Consider the following 22,125-nt stretch of genomic DNA (forward strand, 5'->3'; position numbering starts at 1 on the left):
CTTACTTACTCTCATACTGCACCAGCCTTTGCCGCTTTAAAAGCTTTATTTAAGCTCAAAATTCTCTTCAACAAAAAAAAAGCTCCCCAAACCCGATGACATACTGCGACACCTTCTGCTGCGACGGTAAACGACGGTGTGTTTCTTCAGCGAGCGAAAGGTCATGCACATAAAGCAACGGTTATCTGCCCAATTGCAAGCTGTTTACCACTGCAGTAGTGAGCGGATTCACGTACAGATTCATGAAATGTGTACACACAAAACTGTGGCAAAAACGGTCTCGTATGACCTCACATGCCTGGACACAATTTAAAAAACAAAAACAAACGGTCACAACGCCACAATTTCACGTCCACGGGGACGGGACGGGTGAAAATAAAAACATAAGCCACTATGTTCCAACCGACTGCATCGGAATGGATACCATTTTGTTTGAAAAACTATCAGCCAGCAGATATCATGCAAAGAAATGTGTCACACTAGGTGGTTGCGAATCAACAGAACGTTAATTCAATTCCACAAAAAAAAAATCAGGATCTGTATGTTTATAAATTAAAAATTAATTTAAACCTATGTTATAAGGTTCGGTTTGAAAGAAGAAATTTCAAAACAATCCCCAATGTCCTTGCTGCAACGCAAAAAAAGGAATAAACTAAACTCTTTTATATTATACCACCCGATCACATTTCTTTCAACCCGTTTTCATTCTCAGCAGAAGAAGCCAATTAAACACAACACTGCGAGCGTAAAACGTAAAGGGACACCGAGCTCAGCCGAGTTTTTGGTGCCGGTGTGTGTGTGTGTGGGGGTTTTTTTTTTTCTTCTCCTCATATTATCCGTACGACATTGTCTAACCCATTTGTCTACACTCGCACGAAACACGAGCCAAACAATGAGCGCTGCGGAAAAAAAAAAGATTCCCAACGTGGAATCATTATTCTCCCCCGGTGTTTCTTGATACCGACAGTTCATGCAGGGGATTGTGGGGATTGTGATTGTGTATGGTGCACGGTTCGGTCAATTTACCGGTTGTCTGCTTCTTGTGCCGTGCCAACGAATCGGGGGCCCCGGATGCTGGTAGACGGTAAAACTCTGTGCAGGCTCTTTTTCTGGGGGTTGATGCAGTATTAAAAAAAAATGTTGTTTTAGTTTCTAAAATACGCAATTTTGCTCACTGTCCGCACTGTGAATTTGAGTACTTTGAATACATTGAATGCTATACACTGCGTTATCTTTGTTGTCTACCGTTATGAATGCAACAAGTTTTTTTTTTATTTAACGGAAGAACGGCCAGGCCGTATATCTAAATGCAACAAGTTATTTACGTAACATTTGAACAATATTTGACTTCACTCTGTGTGATTTTGTTTGACTACAGATGGTATTATAGAAGAGGTTGAAAATACATAAATTTAAATGGAAATAGAGTGAGCCTTAAGATATGGTTGGATCCTTCAGTAGTTATTTACTATGAGCTGCGCCCAATCGGTGACTAACCGGTTCTCTAACATTGCGCTCAAAATTTCCCTGAGAGAATTTTAATAAAGTTCCAAAGGATAACAAGTAACGAAAATTAGTTGCTTCATGCTTACATTCTTTTATGGTCTGAACATTCCCCAGCGTCCAATGTCACCAATGTGACTTAACATTCTCAACCAAAAAGTAAAACAAGACAAATATTGTATTTTAATATACTTCTTCATACGGAAGTAACAAAATGCGTCGCCTTTTGAGAAAGCTGGCTTAATTTAATCAACAAATTACTGCTGCGCGTTACCTACACCCTGACGTCAGCATCGATGAAAAACTGCCCAAAACTATCCGGTTTTACCGTCCACTGCCCAAACATACTGTCCCGAACACAGTCCCAATGATTCGCATACTCGACCGATGCTGCTTTCGCGTCCCTGTAAGAAAGTTTAGCAATATTCGACATCCCTTCGAAAGCCGGCAAGCCACTACCTTTCGGCTGAACGATTGCACCGGGTTGCGTTACGCCGGGCTGCTCGTTCCCTTCGACTTTACTAGCAGAAACTAAATTATGCAGGGCGTCGCGACCATTGGTAGCGGCAACGGTACGGCAGTACGTCCGTGCGAAACGGTTAAATAATTCGATTTTGGAAATCTGCAAACGAGCTGCCGGTGTGGCAAGTTTGCGCTTCGTCACGCCATGCCGACGGCCCGCCACTTCCACCTCGAGGCATCTGCAATGCGAACAGGAAAAATGAAGCGTAAGTAAGAATAATGATTGCGAATCAAGTGATATAATTGCATAAAGTGAATCATATTATTAAATGAATTAAACCGGCAGGGAAAATATAATCTTTCAAGAAAGTTGGAAAATAAAGTATACAGTATACGTATTTCAAACAAACAGCAATGGAAAAGGAAAACCCAACAGAAAGACAATCAAAATATATGAAAAAAAGGAAATATAACATACGAAAGTTATACGTTAAAAAACGTAAACTTCAACGTGTTCTATGAAGACTTTCAAAAGTCGTCTCATGAGTTGGATAACTCCTCGCTGAAAATGTATATAAATGACTCTTTGAGAAAGATTCATTAAGCACAACACTGATACGTAGCGTTCATGCGCTGAAGATCGATATCAATCGTGCCCTCCATGTTGATGCAAGCAGTGTGACCATTTCCCAGGGGACCGTAGCAAATTGCACTTGACACGCCTTGCCTTCCTTCTTTTCCCATATATACTACCTGCTAAAACCTTCTTATCCGTTCCAGCATGGGACAGAACGTACTCGCAATCGTGCAAGAAATAATTATTTATGTGTCGTTCCTTCGCGCTTGCCCGAGCCAAGAAAAGGGTAATTGGCACGCCACAATCGAGGCGCACTTTGTGCAGAAAGGGGTTTTACAACACATCGAGCAAAAGAAAGCACGAATCAGTATTGCCTCCGGAGTGGCACGCAGAGTGGTCTGAGTGTTAGGTGTGATCCTTATTGAAACGGAACAGCGGTTGAAATGGAACATGCAATGCAGTGTAATCTGGCACGCGGAAAAGCAAAATACCGAACGGAAACGAAATGGTGACTCGTAATTATGGTGAAAATGTGTAATTAAATTACTGCCTTAGTGCATTTGCCGTGCCGCGTTGCTTATCGTTAACGATTCCAAACGTGACTGAAAGAAATGCCCAGCCTTTAAGCTGATAAGTCTGCCCTTAAGCCCTGACAGATCTGGTTAAACAGTTCCGTCCCAAAACCCGTGAACTAACACTCTAAATATCTTATTTGTTTGTAAATCGACAAAGAAAATCACAATAAACACTTACCTATTGACAACATCGCACCATACGATTCCACACGGTGACGGTTGATATTTTCCACCATCCGTGGAAAGCTGTCGGTTTTTCCGAAACCGAAACTTCTGTCCATTGTTTGTCACAGTAACCACCGGTCTGTACAGACAAAACGGTTGCTTCAGCAAACTTTCACCGATCTCAGCCCATCGATCGAAACGACCCCAAAGCGCACGTTCGATTGCCGCTACCGAGTGATCCGTTCCGTCGCATAGCACCACACTGCCGAGATAAATTGGCCGTTCCAACAGCAACATTAACAAGCTACCCTGCACACCGAGCACGTTCCAGCGGGCCAACTTATCGCTACAGGAAACAGAAAGCGTTCGCGCACCTCGGCCCGGTTTCGTGCGTACCGGTCCGACCGTTTGCGCCATTAGGTCACCGTGTTCTTCCGCCTGCAGGAGCTTACCGCCCGTCATCCCCACCGGACGTTTGTTTTCTTCAACCCGAGAAGATGTGCTACATTCAACAATCGTACCATCCGCCACCGTTTGTTCCACTCGTGCCTTTTTCGGTTGTGGCGACATTGCTTCTTGCTCGTCGCCGAAGATACTCGCATCACCGCACGGACTGTGGGTGGTAAAGAAATGAAAGGAATGACCATCCTTCAAGGTAAATTTGCCGCTTTCCGAACTGTTCCGCTCAAATATGCTTGTCTTTTCGCCTTTTTCTAGTGCGTTTTCTATTTGTTCGTACAAGTAGCGCAAAAAAGCGCGCCGCGCTAACACTTCCGCATGGCTATCGTTCACCCGATCACCCCGCGAACTAAGCTCGTCACCTGCCAAGCATTTCGTACCGGTACCTAACGCGACCACACAAATTTCGTCCGTTTCTGTTGACCCTTTTGAGCGTACGAGCACAATTGCCGAAAGAATAGTCCATTCGAACGTTTCGTTGGGTTTGCCAGTTTTCGGAAGGCTTTCAAACTTTGCCAAACATTCACTAGCGATACGGTTGGCCAAATTGTTTTCCATTTTTTTAAAGTGTTTATCGTGCTTTTAGGAAACACATGAGCCGTTTGCGCGATGTAAATATTCCCTTACTTCCTAACCAGTATTATACATAACAACCACCAAAGTTTGAGTTTAACTACCTAACGTTACCGTTATGTGAATCAGAAATAAAATACAACAAGATAAAAAAGCAACTTTTCTTCCTTTTCTACTAAAGGCACCATCAAACCACACCACAATACGCCTCCTAACTTCTACACAACCGTTTCCGGATTCCAGGCAAACTTATGACCAACGCTTTTCTGCAACTCGCCCAACTGTTTCATCTCCTTAGCCGGTATTTCAAACTCCAGTGCGAGATTCTCCTCAATACGTTCCCGTGAACGAGCCTTCGGGAGTATACCAATATTCTGCTGAATTGCCCAACGCAATAAAATTTGGGCAGGTGTCTTCTGTAGACCACTTGCCACAGACTTTACGGTCTCGTCGTTTCTCAGTTCGCTGGTATTGGACGATCCGAGCGAAGAGTACGCTTGCAGGAAGATCCCCTGTTTACGGCAAAATTCTAGTAATTCCGGTTGATAATAATACGGGTGCCACTCAACCTGTTGGTGATGGTGAAGGAAAGGAAACAGTTATTAGTCAGTGACAAACTTCCGTGTCAACCTCTTTCCCCCCCGTACCTGGTTAACCGCTGGGACGATCCCATTGCAATCCGCCATCATCTCCTTCAAATGTTTTACGGTGTAGTTTGATACACCGATCGATAGGAGGCATCCTTCACGCTGCAGCTTGCACAACGCATTCCAGGTTGCCTTCCGGTACTTCACATTATCCGGATGGGTTACTTGCATGCCTAACCAAGATCAATGAAAGGGCTTAGCGCAATCGGACTTTGATAGCAAAACAAAAATAATAAACCGATCAAGCTTACCGCTAACACCGGGCCAGTGGATAAGGTACAGGTCCAGATAATCGGTTTGCAAGTTGAAAAGTGACTTTCGCACCATTTGTTCCACAAATCCTTCATCCTTTCCGGCTTGCGAAACTGGCGAAAGAAAAATGGTCCATCGGTATAAGGGAACGAACCAATGAATCTCCTCTATTACTTACTCAACTTTGAGGTGATAAAGATGTCCTCACGCTTCAGATTGTATTTCGGTAACAACGTTTTCAGCGCACTGCCAATGTATTCCTCGTTGCGATAAACGACCGCAGTATCTGTACCCGCGTGTGAGACATAACAAACGAAACAAGGTGCGTACGTTTATGTAAATTCTCCTTGCACACAGAACCATTTCCATACGAACCAATATGTCGGTAGCCGGCGCCCAGAGCATAATCCAGCACTTGGTAAATTAGCTCCTGACCGTGGATTTGGAAGGTGCCAACTAAAATGGAAAGCAACAACATGCCTCTCGTATTAAGAAATCGTTACAATTTCGATACGCTTTGAGACCCCAAAAAAGGTGGTGAGATCGAAGTATTTCAAAGCACTTTCGTTACGGTAGGGGAAAGAGGTGAACCCGGAATTCAAATTAGATCTTATGAATAAGTAATGACACTGGGGGAACAATCAATCCAAAGGGGCAATGATAACTTAACATACGAATGTATTGACCACCAGTTACAGATGGTTTGAAACTCTAGCAAATGGAATACTTACAACCAATCAGTGGAATGCTGTAACCGCTACTCAATTTCACCGTTTTATCCATCGTCACGAGAGAATGTTTTAAGTGCCGATAAACTATACTAAACGGCTTAAAAATTACACTAAGAATATGCAGCTTTCTCATGCAAACAGCGCTGCCGGTCAACCAATCGGGAATCGTTCAAGAACCAAAACAACAACACCTCGCAACGAGGGTTCGCTCAATGTCAAATACAATGACATTACAATGCCGATTTGGTTACAAATCATACATCATTTTAAAGATTAATTTGTAACAAATTGCAGAATGATAATTTTTAGGGGTGTTATGGAAAAACAAACCATAAAACTCTATATTCCCCCGGTGTGTGAAGAAAACTATACCAAGCGACTTCTATTCAAGCAATTTACGAACAACAAATTCAAAGTAAACAAACCAGGCGAATTACAATTTCCAACCGGCAGCTACGTGCTTTCTTTCGAAATATAAACCAATTTATTAAACAAAAATAAAAGAAATCCCTTGTAAAAATATCCGAATCCTGCAAATTACGAATTGCTCACCGAAACAAATGGAAAAACCAAGTCGTCAAGCTCCTCTTCGAGATTCGGAATCAAACTCGCAATGTGTCAAAATTTGCGAACGTACGTAGAAGAAGAAAGGAAAGAAGGGACGGAAAATATTCCCAAACAAGCAAAACATTCCCATCGAAAGCAAGTGGCCGCCACCAGCATAGGACACGTTGCTAAACTGTGCATATAAACAAAACTCCCCAAAAGCAGTCATTACCGCCGCTGCCTGCCGCCCCTTGTTTCGGAGTGTTGGGCCCTTGTGTAATCATGTTTGGTCAGCAGTAATAGAAACCGTGTCATCAATTTTTTGATGGTTTCCCGTCCTGGCGAAGCATCGATTTTTGCTACCACACAACTTTCTGAAAAACTAGAAAGCATAAAACATCGTCAGAATGGATGAAACAGCGATGCTGTTCGCGCTGGTTATCGTAATGTTGGTCGGTTCCTACCTGGCCGGAAACATTCCGCTCATAATGTCCCTTTCGGAGGTAACACGTTACACGTAGGTTGTTAATAAAAAGGTTTGTAATTGTTGTGCTTTATTTTTAGGAAAAGCTAAAGAATGTGTCCATATTCGGTGCTGGTTTGCTAGTCGGTACGGCTCTAACGGTGATCATACCCGAGGGAATTCGGTCTCTGTATGACGAAAGATCGTTAGAACAAGCTGCTAAAGGTCCCGGAACATCATCCGGTCTGCCGGTGGACGAGCACAAGCACGAACACAGCAACGATGAACATTCGGCCACGATAGGATTGTCCCTGGTGCTCGGTTTTGTGTTCATGATGCTCGTGGACCAAGTGTCCTCCCGGCGAACGGAAGGATCGAGCGAGCGCAATCTTACCGCCACGATCGGACTGGTCGTACATGCAGCCGCAGATGGTGTGGCTCTCGGAGCGGCCGCCACCACGAGCCACTCGGATGTGGAGATCATCGTGTTCCTTGCCATTATGTTACACAAAGCGCCGGCAGCGTTCGGTCTGGTGAGCTTTCTGCTTCACGAGGGTGTCGAGCGAGACCGAATTCGGAAGCACCTGCTCATCTTTGCCCTGGCCGCACCGGCACTCACTCTGCTGACTTACTTTGGCATCGGTAGTGAACAGAAGGAAACACTCGAATCGCTCAATGCGACCGGTATTGCTATGCTGTTTTCGGCTGGTACCTTCCTGTATGTGGCCACCGTGCACGTCCTACCGGAGCTAACACATCGTGGTGACCATGGACACGGGCACAGCCATGCGCATCATCACGGAAACTATAGTCTGCTGGAACAGGCACCGCCTAGCTCGTCGGCCGCCGTCAGCGGGAAACCGCCCCCATCGTCGGGTGGTCCAGGTGGTCTGAAAAATTACGAGCTGGGCTTACTTATACTTGGCGCTTTGGCGCCACTATTCCTAACGCTAGGGCACCATCACTAGTGCCGCATGCTGGTGGACAGTGCTCAAACGTTTTTAAACATTTGCCAAATTCGCCAATCCGTAATGCACGTGGGCGTTCGGAATGTGTCGCACACAGCAGCACCGTGCTTGGTCGTGGAATTTGTACATGTTTAGTTTCTTCTATTGTGATTCATGTTTTATTACAACTTTCAGTTTGTAATAGACCTCCTTCCAACAGGTCATGTGGTAGAGAAGTATGGTATTAGTTGTAACGACAGTAGCAATAACTACGAGATTGATTTGTGTAAGTTGCGAAAGTTTGTTGCGTTTAGCTTTCATTTGAAAGGTCTCGTTAAACGCATTTATTTTCCATTCTGTTTCGAAACGGGTTCGTTCGCTCCACAAATTGTAGTACTCGACGATCAAAACATTGACAACCAATAAACCATTTGAATAAACTATTGGGGATTCCTGGTAATGGTTTTACAGTATTAACAATATTTTAAGCTCATACTTTGTTATCGATACATTTTTTATCATAAGACTCCAAGAAGGGGTAAAACATCTCATGTAGAGTATCGAATTATCGGCTGCCAGTGCGAAATTCAAAAGATATCAGTACCAGTAGTGTAGCAGTACCTTTATTGTTGCCACAACGAATTGGGCCGTTGCCGCGCACCACAGTGCTCAGTGTTGAAACGTCACTTTGACGTCCGTTTCTGACAGCATGCTCCGTCTCATTTGCGCATGCAGAGCAATCGCGAGAAAAGCTCGCTCGCAAGCTGTCAAAGTTAAGCTAAGCGAGCGAAGGCAAAGAGAAGGAAAAAAGTGCGTACAGTTGTAGCAGGAAACACTTTCCGTGTTCGTCCTAAAATTCATTGCCAGACGATTGTTGTGCAGTAGCGAACAAAACACACAATCTCTATCGCCAGGCGAGATAACTGCAGCAGTATTATTATCTCGTCGTGCAGCTGGCCGTTTTGCATACTGGATGCACACATATTTCGGCAAGGCAGACATACGGTACAGGCAAGACGCGAACAGCCAGAAAACATACCACACCAAGCCCACCGAGGACCGATCGATTTTGATTGCGCACTTTTTCACGTCCCACAGCAACATCCATCACAATGACCGACATTGCGAAGGTAATTTTTATGTTCTACACGGATGGAATCGAAACTGCCTAGAAAATACTTAGCCAGTTTCGTGGAAAATGTGTACGGTGGAAAAAAAAATTTACTGAACTTGGTATGGAATTGATCCTGCGGATACACCCTGGTGGAAATAGAGCTATTGTGCAAAGCGATTTTTCGAACATTAGAAGCGTAAAAGATGTGCCAGTGCTAGTACCTATGAATGTGATTCCGAATATGGTAGGGAATTTGTTACGCGTACAAATCCGTTATACTTACAACGCCCTTTTATGTGCTTATCAGTGTGGAAGAAAATGCGTTGGAGTGCAACTCGAACTTTCAGAATGCCTGAAACAATCGAAACACTTGGCAAAACATTGCCTACAGTGAAGTATGCTATAATCCTTCCTAAATTACACCTCTGGAATGGGTCGAATGTACGCGAGGGATTGTTAAATTGCCAACTAGAAGAATAACTTGTGATGAAAAACAACAACGATAAGGCAATTGTTACTTCGATTGCCATTACTCTGCGATATCGTAGTAATGCGTTCTCTTTTCCCATCTTTACCCACTCTACGTCTTCTACAGATCGCAGGAGACCACATCCTGATATACGAGGGCTACTATAAACAGGTGAGTTGAAGGAAAACCGATATCAAGGCTGTTTCTTATTGAGCTCCGTGTATTCCGTGTAGCCATTCCACCCTTTCCGGTCGCAAAAGTAGTGCCATATCAGAAGGAATCCAAGTGTACCGTAAGCGGAAGTTGCACGATATTGTTTACTGACACTCCACATAAGTCTATTTAGAATTGTACATCCATACGAGCGATCTATCCAAGACAGCATGTTGTTGAAGTAACCATTTGACCTACCTTTTTCCTCCAAAACAAAGCGTACACGAACACGGGTGTCGAAGGGTAGAAAATCGATAAATGGATCAGTGCGTGCAAAATATTGTCTGTAGCAGTGTTGGTTTTCTTATCGTTTAACACCTAATGTGAGATGTTATGAAATGTATTCCTTTTTTCTTGACACGAAAATTAAAACTTTTCTTGCATCGAAAAATGTAACAGCTTTTGAATCAGTTTTACCTTAAAAAAATGTTCTCTCTATTGCATAACATAAACAACTAATATTGAATATTTACACTCTTAATTTTATTGTAACCTGCAATGAATCTCAATGTTCTTTATTTCATCTCTGCAGCTCGATCCAAAAGAAACGAACGAAATCGCTGCGCTTGCTGCTGCAAAATTCCTCAAGAAATCCGGCCTCAGTGATGTTGTCCTCAGTCGAATCTGGGATTTATCAGACCCGACTGGTAAAGGCTACCTGACGAAGGAAGGATTTTTTGTCTCACTCAAGCTGATTGGACTGGCACAGGAAGGTTCAGACATAAGCCTTAAAAATGTTTACTATGTCCTGTCGAAACCTCCAAAGGTGGTAAGTACTGCACACCGCCTACTGTCCAAACTGATTACACGTTGTGTCGCTCTAATGTATTTCCTTTCTTCTCTGTGCTAATAGGGCGATTTACCAAAACCCCCAGCACAGGTGAAACTGCTACCAGCCGAAAGCACAGATTGGTCGATGAAGCCAGAAAAGCGACAACAGTACGAGCAGCTGTTCGATTCGCTCGGTCCCATGAACGGGTTGCTCCCGGGTGCGAAGGTACGCGTAACGCTGATGAACTCAAAGCTACCGCTCGACACACTCGGCCGTATCTGGGATCTGGCCGATCAGGATCGTGATGGTAGCCTCGACAAACACGAATTCTGTGTGGCCATGCATCTAGTGTACGAAGCGCTGGACAAGCGTGCCATCCCGGCTATATTGCCACCACAGCTGCAGCGTAACTATGGCTCCCAAACGGCACAGAATGGTGCTGGTGGATTCGATGCGTTCGGCAATGGTGTCGCAGACGGTGGCGGTTTTGTGGCAAACTTCCCGACCGACATTGCGCCTCCGCCGGTCGTACCACCGCTACCGGCTGCCCTCACACGACCACCGCCAATGACGGGAGGCGCTCCTATCATTCCGCCCGTACCGATGGTACCGCTCGTATCCAGCTCTGCCCCGATTGAGGTGACCAGTTGGGTTGTATCACCGCTCGAGCGTTGCAAGTACGAAGAGATCTTCAACAAGAGCGACACCGATCGGGATGGCCTCGTGTCCGGTAACGAAATAAAGGATGTCTTTTTGCAGTCAGGTGTGGCGCAAAATTTGCTCGCACACATATGGGCACTCTGTGACACGAACCAGTCGGGCAAGCTTAAGCTGGAAGAGTTCTGCCTAGCCATGTGGTTCGTTGATCGTGCCAAAAAGGGTATCGATCCGCCGCAGGCATTAGCACCGAACATGGTGCCGCCCAGTTTGCGGAAGAGTTCACTCATTCAAGCACAGGTAAAACCATTTATTGCTCTTGCTCTTACCACTTGAGTGTACTTACTAACATACCCTTTAACAGGAACCACCCCAACCAACCTACAGCAATCCAGAACTGGAAATGATATCCAAAGAAATAGATGAGCTTGCGAAGGAGCGCCGCTTGCTGGAGCAGGAAGTGGCCCAGAAGGAGGCTGACGTGCGAATTAAGGGCGGTGAACTGCGCAGCCTGCAAGTAAGTAAAGCGCTTTGTTTCCACGCGTTTTACAACGCTAACGTTCTGATGTTTCTTCCCCGACAGAGCGAACTGGACACGCTAACAGCAACGTTGAAGCAGCTGGAAAACCAAAAAGGTGAAGCACAGAAGCGTTTGGATGATCTAAAAAATCAGGTAAGTAACGAAAAAACGGACGACGCGCTTCGATTGTCTTGCAACCTCCTAACCTATGGTGGGTGGTGGACCCACCGCACTCCTAACAAAACGGGTCCTCCAGCCTTTCCGGTCTGTGATGGTGTATTTAGCTTCTTTTTTTAATGCTAAAATTAACGTACAATTCTCTGATAATCGTTTGGATTTTACGTGCCCTAACATACTTTTATACACACTAATGTTAGAATTCCACAGCTGGAATAAGGTGATCTGCTGGTAACTGTGATGTATGCTTTGCAATTACGTGAGATACATTTTATCTCTTTTTGTCAATGGTAGCAACTACTGTAATCGCATGTTTTCGGTGCTTTTTTCTACACACTATGGAGCTATGCAAATTTATCTTATCAGAGTTTGTGTGCATATCACCGATCAGCATTCTGTGACAATGCACAAGAACAAACTGCGAAGGTCTTTTGTTGCAATATCTGTGTTGGTAGATAATATTATTTTTGCCCTCGGTAAGCAATATTCAGGTTGAGGATTTCTATAAAAGTAAATAGCTAATTAAAGCAGATGATTGTCTGGAATTTGATTTTACCTAATGATCGATTAATCATAAGCTAATAATCATTCTCATCTAACATTTGTTTAAATTTGTTTCTAACATTTTTATATAACCGTTTTAAAAAATTTGTTATGTTATTAGGCTATTATTGCGAATCAGCATACACAAAACTCATACTAATTCATTTTTTAATGATGTGTTGTATCATTTATTTTGTCAAGTAATTTTATTTTCTTCTTTTACACATAAGCCTCAGTTTCTTAATGGTAATTATTTATTTATTATTGGTGTGAAGTCCTTCACTATACGGTTTGTAGTCGAATTTTACATCATAAAGCGGTTTTAGTTGGTTCATATTTATTTTATAATTTTATCGTTTCGGGGAACCGATCAATTTTTATTTACACTCTGAAATCTATTCTTCAGATGTATTATAACTGAAGCAAAATCCTTTGCATTATTTTCTTAGATTATAAACATGCACTTAATCATTGCACAAATTGAGAAAAAACTAATTTCTGCTATTTGATTGACTGCCTATGTTTCTTTATTTTTATGATATTATAACGAATGTCATTTAATCTTAATACGATTCTTATTGTGTTAATAACTCAGTTTGACTAAAATGATACCGCCTTCTAACGTGTATAAAGCTTACAAGCGAACTAATACCATTGTATTAAATAGTTTAATTGATTTTTGATGATTTATACGTTTATGCGCTTCACTTTACTGCTCGTATCTTCTTTTGCGATTGTTGGGTTTTTTATCACTACTACTCGTATGGTTTGATTTGTGCTTGTGCCGACACATCCTGAATAAAAAAACATTACGAATGGTGTGCCACATTGTCACTACCAGCAAGTAGATGTAGATCAAGCCTTGCTAGGGGTAGTGTGCAGCATTGACGATGCTCGTCAGCAGGTTCGTTTATTTTATGATTTTCTTAATCGTTTCATTTTGTTTGGTTTGTGTTCCTTAGTGATTTAGTTCACTCCCTTTCATTTCATGCATGATTTTCCTTTGTTGTATTTTTGTTTTATTAGTTTTTTTGTCTTCTGTTTATGTACGTGTACATTTTTTAAAACATCCTACTCCTTTCCCATTCCATTGTGAGCGTGCCTGGGCCGTGGTAACATCATGTCCATACTTTTTTTATTTGTGTCATTGTGATAGTTCCGTTTCTCGACTTCGGTCAAAGTGATTCAACATTATTGTACTAAGTATTATTTTTTCTTACATTGTGTTTATGTTGTACAATCTAATTTTATATTGTTTTGCTTTTTATTTCTTATGATTGGTATATTCTTCGATATGATTTTTTTTATACCTAGAGATTTTATGTATATGTGTATACCTATAGATTTTTTCATGTATTGATAAATGTGAACATCGCCATAAAACCTGTTATGTTTCTTAGTCACAGTTCCTTGATATCGATGCTTTTAAAGTGTGTTGTAATGAGTATATAAGTATTTTACTACTTTATAAAAAATACGACTGTTTTTCGAACTTCGAACTGTTGTGATATGATGATCTTTCCGTTTAAGAACAAAGGTTTAGGAACCAAGAAAGAATTGGAAACGTCCACGCCTTTTCAATGTAAAAACAAACCATTAAGATTGTAACATTCTATGCACCTTGGCCGGATAGTTGTGAAACGGAACCCTTATCCCCACCCAATTTATATCCTTTATCCCAAACACTATGCCATCAACGTCCATCCGTACAAATATTTATTAGGTGTAATACAAAGTTCAAAGTTGTTTGTCAACCCCAGGTAGCTAATGTTGATTAGACAAGAATTAAATAATGTAGGGATTCAGAATGGGTGTATTGATATTTAGATGTCGTTACGGTTCCAAAAAGATTAAGAATCATTTAAAGGCTTTAAATGAAGTAATGTTCTGTTATTTAAGAACAATTACAATTAGTAGAATGTCTTCATATTAGTTATCAAGGCAATAGTATCTGCTGGATCATACTGCTACACCTTCTGCAAGCTATTTTCAATTAATTTTCATGACTAATTATTTCCTGTCATTAAAAATAATAACTATAACTTTGTTGCGCACCTAATAAATGGAAATTATGTTACATGTTCCTCGTGCCGTACTGTAATAATATATGCACTAATACACTTTTTTCGATTCTTATGTGTTTCTATTACGTGGCACACAACATAACTACATCAAACACCAAATACAGGTGAACAAAATTCGTGAACAGTGCCAGAAGCAGGAAGCAACGCTCAAGGAGCAAGAAGGTGAGCTGGACTCGCGTCGTTCCGAGCTGCAGAAGCTGAAGGATGAAGAGCAATCGCTCGAGAAGGAATACAACGCCAGCACCAAAGAGGTCGACCGGTTGACATCGCAGCTGCAGGACACGCAGCTAGAGATCAGTCAAGTGAAGGCCATGGTTACTCAAATACAAGAGTACCAGCGTCAAATGACGGACGCACTATCAATGTTCCGTTCGGCGATCGAGTCGAACGACCCGATCCTGGTGTCGGACTATTCGCTCAAGATTGACCCGGAGTTCCGCGAGGCTAAACAGGCCCTGGAAGAGAAGGAGGTTGAGAACGCCAACAAGCGCGATCCGTTCGGCGATAACAGGCCGAATGGATTTAGTGCCGGCGAAACGGAAACGGGCTTCGGTGATGATTTTAAGTCGAATGGCTTCACCACGCAGTTCGATGTCGGTTCGAATGGGGGATTTCACGGAACGGGTGCTGGATTCGGTGACGATGGGTTCGGTGCGTTCGGTGCGAAGACGAATGCCAATAGCGGTGCGGATCCGTTTGCGTCCGCGGGTGCCGATCCGTTTGGTGAACGGAAAGGTAGTGCAGCAGAGGTGAGTAATGAAAGGAATAAATATAATTGTTTTTCGATTGCTAACATGCGCTGGGTGGTATTTTTGTTTTAGCCCGCCAAAGATGAGTTTGGATGCGATCCGTTTGCCATATTGCATGCTCCAACCACTGCCGGTCAAGGTTTGACACCAAGTCCCAGCAAATCCGTTGCACCGCCGCGTCCAGAATCACCAAGCCCAGCCCTGCCACCGAAGAAGGCTAAGCAGCCACCACCACGCCCAGCACCGCCACGACCAATGCAGGTAAGTGTTTCATTCTCCAAGTCGTCCCGTCCTTTTCACTGTAGAGTCTTTCTCGGCTGCGTAGAGTTTAGATGGGAAGCAGAACGTAACTAACTCTCGTAGCGCACTTCGTAACAGTTCTTACCTGTACTTTTTTCTTCTTATTCTTTACTTCTAACAACTCGTAATCTTCTAACTGTTCAATACTTGAACCATATCGCCAAACTCTTCCTGTCTCTCTGCACTTCACAAACGGTAGGGCCCTACACCTACCAAACCTGCACCACCGGCGTCGGATGCATTCGGTGATAGTAGCGGCGGTGGCAGTTTTGCCAACTTTGCCGATTTCGACAATAAGGTAGTTATCAACAATCAGAATATCCATCGTTTTGGCACGAACACTAGGTGGACATGACGATGCATACTGAATCAGCATGCGACCTTCTGTTTCCCATCAATCAGTGTTGTTACATGCCACTATCGTTTCGTTGTTTTGTTTTATCCGTTGCTCGTTTGTCGTTTTCGTGTTTTTTCCTTGCTTTCATATTATCAAATTATATAGCGCTTTCACGATGCACGATGCTACCTTACTGTCTTGACGGTTTTTTTTACATATACCTCCTATTTCAGAAAGTGTTTGTGTATAGTAAAATCCAATTATGTATTTTATAACTATATTTTTCATTATTCACACATCCTTCTATGCTAAAACCTAAGTACTAATGGTATCTTTGTGATCACTGCAGGACAATCACTTTTACTATAATATGCATGCTTATTTCGTACAACTTAAGCGAATGTAGTGATATAAACGCTAACAAAACTAATAAATACGTTACTGCATTGATTTTGGTTGTTGTGTTTTTATATGCTTTATTATTAATTTTTTATAGTGCATAGGTTTGGTAGGTGTTTAGTTGTATATTGGTTATTATTTACTGCTGTTAGTAATATATTTACTTATGTTTTTCTTATTGCATTTATTTTTCTGTATTTTAGTCATCCTATATATCATTTAGGTACGATTGCTATTCGTATAAGGCGAATTATCCTGTTGTAAATTTGCTTGTAAAATACTCACACTCCGACACAGGCTGGCTGTGTGCACCATTCTGATATCTAACATTTTCTTTCTTCTTCTTTTGCACTTCCATCGTTTCATCGCGCATTTCAGTGAATATCATCCGATAATAATACTAGTGACTAACAATTAACAAATAACTGATGCGGAAGACAAACAAAAACAGACCCGTAGTCTACCATCCGTGTATCGTCTAAAATACTAGAATCCGTTGCACGTACACGCTCCATCCAATGCACGAACATCTCAGAGCAAGCGGTAAAAGAAAGGTCACATTGAAGTTAGTCTATTTATGCGATGTTGAACCAGTGCTATCTAAAGTTTTCACTGTTGCAAACAGCAGAACAGTGTTCATGCGTGTGGGGTAACATCATCCCAATTGCAGGAACGAAATCCCCAAGATGTTCTATATTTTGTGTTTAATTAATCTGTTGATCGAACCCCTCATAATATCGTATCGGCATAATGCGTACGATGTACATAGAGATAGAGAGTTTTAATGTTGCGCATCGAATCAAATCATACCGCACCATCGGTCCGTAACGGGCAAGTAGTGCAGAAGTTTAAACTAAAAAAAAAGAGGATTACTTCATTCAAGTATTAATTTCCATCGCGTGTGGAGGATGTTTACATAGTGCTAGTACTGAATTCTATGAACTTAATCGTAAAAAAACTACCAAAATTATGTTCCGTACGATGAGGATGGTGCGTGTGTATTCTATTCCTATTATTTATGCTGTTTATTGTTAAACCTTAATCAAAAAAACGTCATTGATCATTGTCAAATCATTGATTGAACAAAAAAAAAGACCACTATTGCAACTAGCGACGATCGTAGATGAAAGTAATCGAAGAATTATGCATAGATATACACTAGCATTATATTTACCACGGATTGTGGAATTAAATGTAACGTTAAAAAAACTCTCTTGCCATATACTTGCTGTAGCATACATTAAAGACAGACTTTCCCAGGGCGCTTTCAGTGTTAGGTTTTTCGTTTATTTTCGTTTGTTTACATTTAACATTAAATGATTGCCTTAACAGCGCTATTTTAATTCTAGTCGCAGATAAGAAATACCTACAATCGAAACGTCTAATAATTTATCGAATTTGTTCACGTCACACATATGACTAATGTACCGTGAAAGATCGGTTTAATTGCAACGGATTTGGTATTTGTTTACCACAGTACCAAACAGCTGCATGTGTGGTAAGAGAATTAGTACATGATGTGGCCGTTAACGGTAGAGAATTGATTACAAACCAGGTGTTACCAAGATGCGAATTGGAAGAAATGATGTATGTTACACGATTTTACATTTCAACTGCGCAGCACTGCTGTTCTTTTTTTCGCTTTTAATTCAAGTTGTTAACCGTAAATCGAATAGTAGCAATTGTTTTATACAAATGTGCCATCACACAGTGTAAGCAGCATGTTCATATATGGTTTTGAATCTTCCATCTAACTGCATTCATCTCAAGTCACATCTAAAAGGGTGTGTTTAAGTTGTTCAATGCTATGCACGTGTAAAACGATCAACTTTAAATCATGAAAGCAGTCATCCAACCAACTGCGACTAAATTAAAAATATTTACTCCATAATAAAACACCCTTATATAGTATCGTTCGTGAAAAAGCATTTGTATGGACACGTTCAGTGAAGTTAAAGATTTGGTCTGACGAGAAACGGTCGAATATATTGTTAATGTGCTATAATAAACTCCATACCATGGTGAAATTCATCTAAATAACAATTACTAGGCAAAGTGGGATAAATGCATACATTTAAACGTTTTGTTTAATTTGTTATGGAGCGATGAAGTTGTCGTATTCCTGGAAATATCTATGATATAACTTTAAATTAATTTATTTTTATCGTGTCCCACCATATGCAGTTCATCGGAACGATACGAATTAGGCTTTAGTTTCGATAACTTCACTAGAAAAAGATTATTTTTGTTGTTGCATTACACACTTTATTTAGTGCGCACATAACGAAAACGTTCATTCCGAAGATGGGCAAGGGCTATTGTCTGTAAAATCATATCACAAGCAGATAGCCCTGGCCACATCATTCACTTTGTTCCGGTTTGCAACAATCGCTTTAGTAAACCGTAAATAGCGTACCATGTTTATGCAGCAGTATTGTAGCCATTTCACGTCTAACGCGTCGTTATGCATCGAATGAACAAATCATATTTTTCATATAGTTTACCAGATAAGCGTTCAACACTAGACTAATATTACCCAGGAGCGGACGAAACAAAATACAGATAATAACGTTGTGCACACATCCGTACTAACCCGCATCTATTTCTCGTATCGTTATCGTTTGAAACCATTCTATTTTTAGTGGTAATGCGTGATTTTGGAAGACGTTTGGATGACTAATCTAACTAATGCCGAAAAAAGGGATGTTCCATTCAGCGTGTATAATCCACTAACCTGCAACATATCCGAATTTGCCCCTAACGTCTAGACATGTAATAAAATACCCGACGAAACGTATTAAAAACTACAAACAAAGCTGACAAAATGTGCGCAATCAAAAGCTTGTAATACAGCTGATAATCAATTATGTTAACCTTATATACTGCACAATCGATATCTAGCAGACCTGTTGCCGGCAAATGCGTGTGGTTTATCCGACTACTATTATACTCTACTTACAACTTACTCTCTACACTTAATACACACCTTTACATTAACAGTACTTTGGTTACCTATCCTTTACTTTATCTCTATTTTAATTAGTCCGCAATTAGTTCGTGCCAAAACTTATTTATCTATTGTTCTTTTTACATTTGATTCGTCTTATTTATTAATCATTTATCGTTGTTTGGTTGTATGTACTTCTTTATTATTTTTACTTCATCCTATCCCACTATTTATATGTATTTTTATGTTTACCTTGAATATTTATGCATTTGCTCATTTGTTTCTATTTTGTTTATTTTTTTCCTACAATTTGTTAAACACACTTCATCATCGTGCGTGTGCTGTACCATTTCAATGACACTGTAAAATGTATGCAACAATCAATTCACTACATACACTATCTGTCGTTTTGCGGTGACATACGGTGGCATAAGCAGAATCTCAAACCAGTAACCTCCCAAGCACTAGCGTCCTCCTCCTTTGCCTCGAGTGGAAACGCATTTGGAAGCAACCGCTCGCTTACGGGTGCCTTCAACTCGACGTCCTCCTCCACCGTATCCAGTGTACCAATGGCTACGATCACGGTCGAAGCGCCTACTCCTCCAACACCAGCAGCACCGGTTCCAGTTGTTACACCCGTTCCTGTCCTTTCATCGGCACCGACGCCGACACCGGTCGTCGATTTTGCGGACGACCCGTTCAAGGACTATCGATACGAGGATCCATTTAACATCGAAGACCCGTTCGCCGATGCCGAGAACGATGCGCAATCTTCCGAAGGTTTGTCTTTTGCCTGAATTTGCCATTGGGACAAATGTGATGCTATATTTTACTTTTTATTTATTTTTTAGATCCTTTCTCAACTGCAGGCAGTAATGTGACAAACAACAACACTCTATCGAACAAATTTGATGCCAAGTTCAACAAATCGTCCACCGGCTCGCTGGAAACGCTGGATGAGCTGTTTAAGGGTGTACGGATTTCAGGTGACGGTGCAAACGATACAACATTGAACAACAACAGCGCTAACCGGCTGAATAACAACAGCAGTGCTCTTTCATCAAGGAGTGCCGCCGGGTCGATTGGAAAATCGAAACCATTTGTTCTCGATCCGTTCGATGCTTTTAATGATAATTTTTCCAAAAACACCAATCAAGTTGAAGACAGTTTATTTAGCGCGTTCGGCAACGATAGTAAGGATGTCACCGATAATAGCCTCTTGGATGCGTTCCGTGTTACAACAACCTCTCCCGCAGCGCATTCCACCAGTCCCGCAACATCATCATCCATGATGAAGTCATTCGAGGATGAGTTTTCCAAAATGGACGCTAGCAATGTGTTGAACAATAATCTCGCAACCGCCTCTTTCACTAGTGGTAACGATTTTGTCGCAAAATTTGATGATGCATTCAGTGCTTTCAGCACAACGGCAACGCAATCGACGGCTAATGCCAGCAGCACAGGCAATGCTAATGGTAATCGGTACGGTGGTAGTTTTGGTGCCACACTGCCGCCACCGGCGAAGAGTTCAAAATCCGTTGCAAATGGACCGCTGACCGGAAGTTTAAAGCGACCCGATGGTAGTGCCGATCCACCAAAAGTGGTCGAAAGATTTAATGCCGATTACTCGAAGGGTGAAACGTTTGATGCAGATCTGGAAGCGGTACTACAGCGATCAATGGTCGAGAAATGAACTTTTGCATAAGGAGAGATCGTCTGCTGGTGACGCAGGACACAATGATGATGTGAGGGTGTCCTGTCTTTGTATTACCAAAACAGTTTTAAAGCATTGACGCTACCGCGATTCCAATTATGTTTAGTTTTCATACTGCAACATGTGTAAACATATATGCTAGGCTTCTATGTACAATCATACATCACGATCTAACGTTCGGTACAAAGTGTATTATGAACAACGATAAATATTACTCTCAAACGAATACCGCATATGCACGATAAGCGATGATTAGCGAAACGCAACAAACAAAACAATTCCAATCGACATCATGTAACAATTTGAAACAAAATTAGCTTTAATTATTTTCTTTGTATCTTTATGTTGTTTCTTTCTTCAAATTGTTACAATGACTCGGTACCGGCGACTTCATAGAAGAGGTCCGAGCGAATTATAACTGTTAAAGTAGACGCTATATTAACGAAGGTGTTGAAGTAATGTTCATAATTGTATTAAATGCTTCAGCAAAGAAAAAGTTGCGTAGCCGAGCAAAACAATGTGAACAGTGTAAATATTGTGGATCCCATTAAGCAACGAAGTTGGATTATGTGCAGGAATAGAGTAGGAGCAGTAGAAAATGATGATTTCATGACTCTTTACAGGATCGTGGACGAGGGAACGATCATCACATACAGGAAGGAATTATGCGTACAAAGTAACGTGAAATATGTCTGTGGAATGTAAATTTCGTGTTCTTTTTGTTATTTTTTGTTCACATTTCCATTACGATTATTAAATGAACAGAATTTAGTGAAATTACCTATTACCTACCGTAAATAGCAAGATATTGAAAAAGCAAATAATTTGAAGTTGAAAGCTGTAAAATTAGCTTTACCCGCAGCTCGTAAAATCTCTTCGATTGCAGCGTTGAAGGTAAAGAAACAAATTTAATAGGTGTGTTGAATAATTGTCACGCTTTGTCGGGTTATCGTTGAGATGAATATGCTACTCATGAGGAAAACCATTTACTATTAAGAAGAATCAGTAGCAGCCGACATACGTTACGCATGTTCCAGCGAATGATACTCTGTAAACTTAGCTTTCCCAAAGCTGCGGCCCGCTCTGTTGTTTCCCAGAAATGCGAGATTTAAACAAAACATTTCAGATAGATTTTAGGGAATCTAAATCTCAGCACGTCAGAACACTCAAGACATGCACAATAAAGGGAACAGGAAAAAACGTATGATACCATAGCTCTCGAACGCACTA

At 41.5% G+C, this 22,125-nt stretch overlaps 4 protein-coding genes across 6 annotated transcripts; 2 read left to right on the forward strand and 2 right to left on the reverse strand.

Annotated features, from left to right (window-relative positions):
* Positions 1–1,503: 1,503 nt before the first annotated feature.
* LOC128301895 (tRNA-specific adenosine deaminase 1) lies at positions 1,504–4,304 on the reverse strand. Its single transcript, XM_053038563.1, has 2 exons — positions 3,296–4,304; positions 1,504–2,204 (listed from the first exon to the last, which is right to left on the reverse strand). Exons 1-2 carry the CDS (start codon positions 4,297–4,299, stop codon positions 1,778–1,780), a joined length of 1,431 nt encoding a protein of 476 aa, XP_052894523.1. The 5' UTR covers positions 4,300–4,304; the 3' UTR covers positions 1,504–1,777.
* On the reverse strand, positions 4,275–6,088 carry LOC128301896 (glyoxal reductase-like). The gene is made up of 6 exons (XM_053038565.1): positions 5,945–6,088; positions 5,589–5,669; positions 5,392–5,499; positions 5,213–5,326; positions 4,962–5,134; positions 4,275–4,883 (listed from the first exon to the last, which is right to left on the reverse strand). The coding sequence occupies exons 1-6, from the start codon at positions 6,075–6,077 to the stop codon at positions 4,533–4,535; spliced, it is 960 nt and encodes a 319-aa protein (XP_052894525.1). The 5' UTR covers positions 6,078–6,088; the 3' UTR covers positions 4,275–4,532.
* A 525-nt stretch (positions 6,089–6,613) lies between these two features.
* Positions 6,614–8,334, forward strand: LOC128303188 (zinc transporter ZIP9). The gene is made up of 2 exons (XM_053040056.1): positions 6,614–6,993; positions 7,055–8,334. Exons 1-2 carry the CDS (start codon positions 6,898–6,900, stop codon positions 7,919–7,921), a joined length of 963 nt encoding a protein of 320 aa, XP_052896016.1. The 5' UTR covers positions 6,614–6,897; the 3' UTR covers positions 7,922–8,334.
* A 435-nt stretch (positions 8,335–8,769) lies between these two features.
* On the forward strand, positions 8,770–22,102 carry LOC128300353 (epidermal growth factor receptor substrate 15-like 1). Of its 3 annotated transcripts, XM_053036377.1 has the most exons (12): positions 8,770–9,030; positions 9,610–9,654; positions 10,229–10,465; positions 10,550–11,425; positions 11,490–11,642; positions 11,709–11,798; positions 13,207–13,269; positions 14,554–15,198; positions 15,271–15,459; positions 15,698–15,796; positions 19,619–19,961; positions 20,033–22,102. In XM_053036377.1, exons 1-12 carry the CDS (start codon positions 9,013–9,015, stop codon positions 20,872–20,874), a joined length of 3,600 nt encoding a protein of 1,199 aa, XP_052892337.1. In that variant the 5' UTR covers positions 8,770–9,012; the 3' UTR covers positions 20,875–22,102. The 3 variants fall into 3 exon arrangements, with proteins under 3 accessions (XP_052892337.1, XP_052892338.1, XP_052892339.1); XM_053036378.1 differs by lacking the exon at positions 13,207–13,269; XM_053036379.1 differs by lacking the exon at positions 15,698–15,796 and having other exon boundaries at positions 8,771–9,030.
* The last annotated feature ends 23 nt before the right edge of the window (positions 22,103–22,125 follow it).

The sequence above is a fragment of the Anopheles moucheti genome, chromosome 3 (genome assembly GCF_943734755.1).
Source record: "Anopheles moucheti chromosome 3, idAnoMoucSN_F20_07, whole genome shotgun sequence".
Taxonomy (NCBI): Eukaryota; Metazoa; Arthropoda; class Insecta; order Diptera; family Culicidae; genus Anopheles; species Anopheles moucheti.

Bases quoted from the DNA above. Each gene is read 5' to 3' on its own strand.
- LOC128300353 (XM_053036377.1), top strand. The intron at 9,655-10,228 runs GTGAGTTGAAGG...TCATCTCTGCAG, and splicing joins ACGAGGGCTACTATAAACAG to CTCGATCCAAAAGAAACGAA. The intron at 11,799-13,206 runs GTAAGTAACGAA...TGTCACTACCAG, and splicing joins TGGATGATCTAAAAAATCAG to CAAGTAGATGTAGATCAAGC.
- LOC128301895 (XM_053038563.1), bottom strand. From the start codon at position 4,299: ATGGAAAACAATTTGGCCAACCGTATCGCTAGTGAATGTTTGGCAAAG. The intron at 2,205-3,295 runs GTAAGTGTTTAT...TTCGCATTGCAG, and splicing joins TGGTGCGATGTTGTCAATAG to ATGCCTCGAGGTGGAAGTGG.
- LOC128301896 (XM_053038565.1), bottom strand. From the start codon at position 6,077: ATGAGAAAGCTGCATATTCTTAGTGTAATTTTTAAGCCGTTTAGTATA. The intron at 5,670-5,944 runs GTAAGTATTCCA...TTTCCATTTTAG, and splicing joins CAGCATTCCACTGATTGGTT to TTGGCACCTTCCAAATCCAC. The intron at 5,500-5,588 runs GTTCGTATGGAA...ACGCGGGTACAG, and splicing joins CGCCGGCTACCGACATATTG to ATACTGCGGTCGTTTATCGC.
- LOC128303188 (XM_053040056.1), top strand. From the start codon at position 6,898: ATGGATGAAACAGCGATGCTGTTCGCGCTGGTTATCGTAATGTTGGTC. The intron at 6,994-7,054 runs GTAACACGTTAC...CTTTATTTTTAG, and splicing joins TCATAATGTCCCTTTCGGAG to GAAAAGCTAAAGAATGTGTC.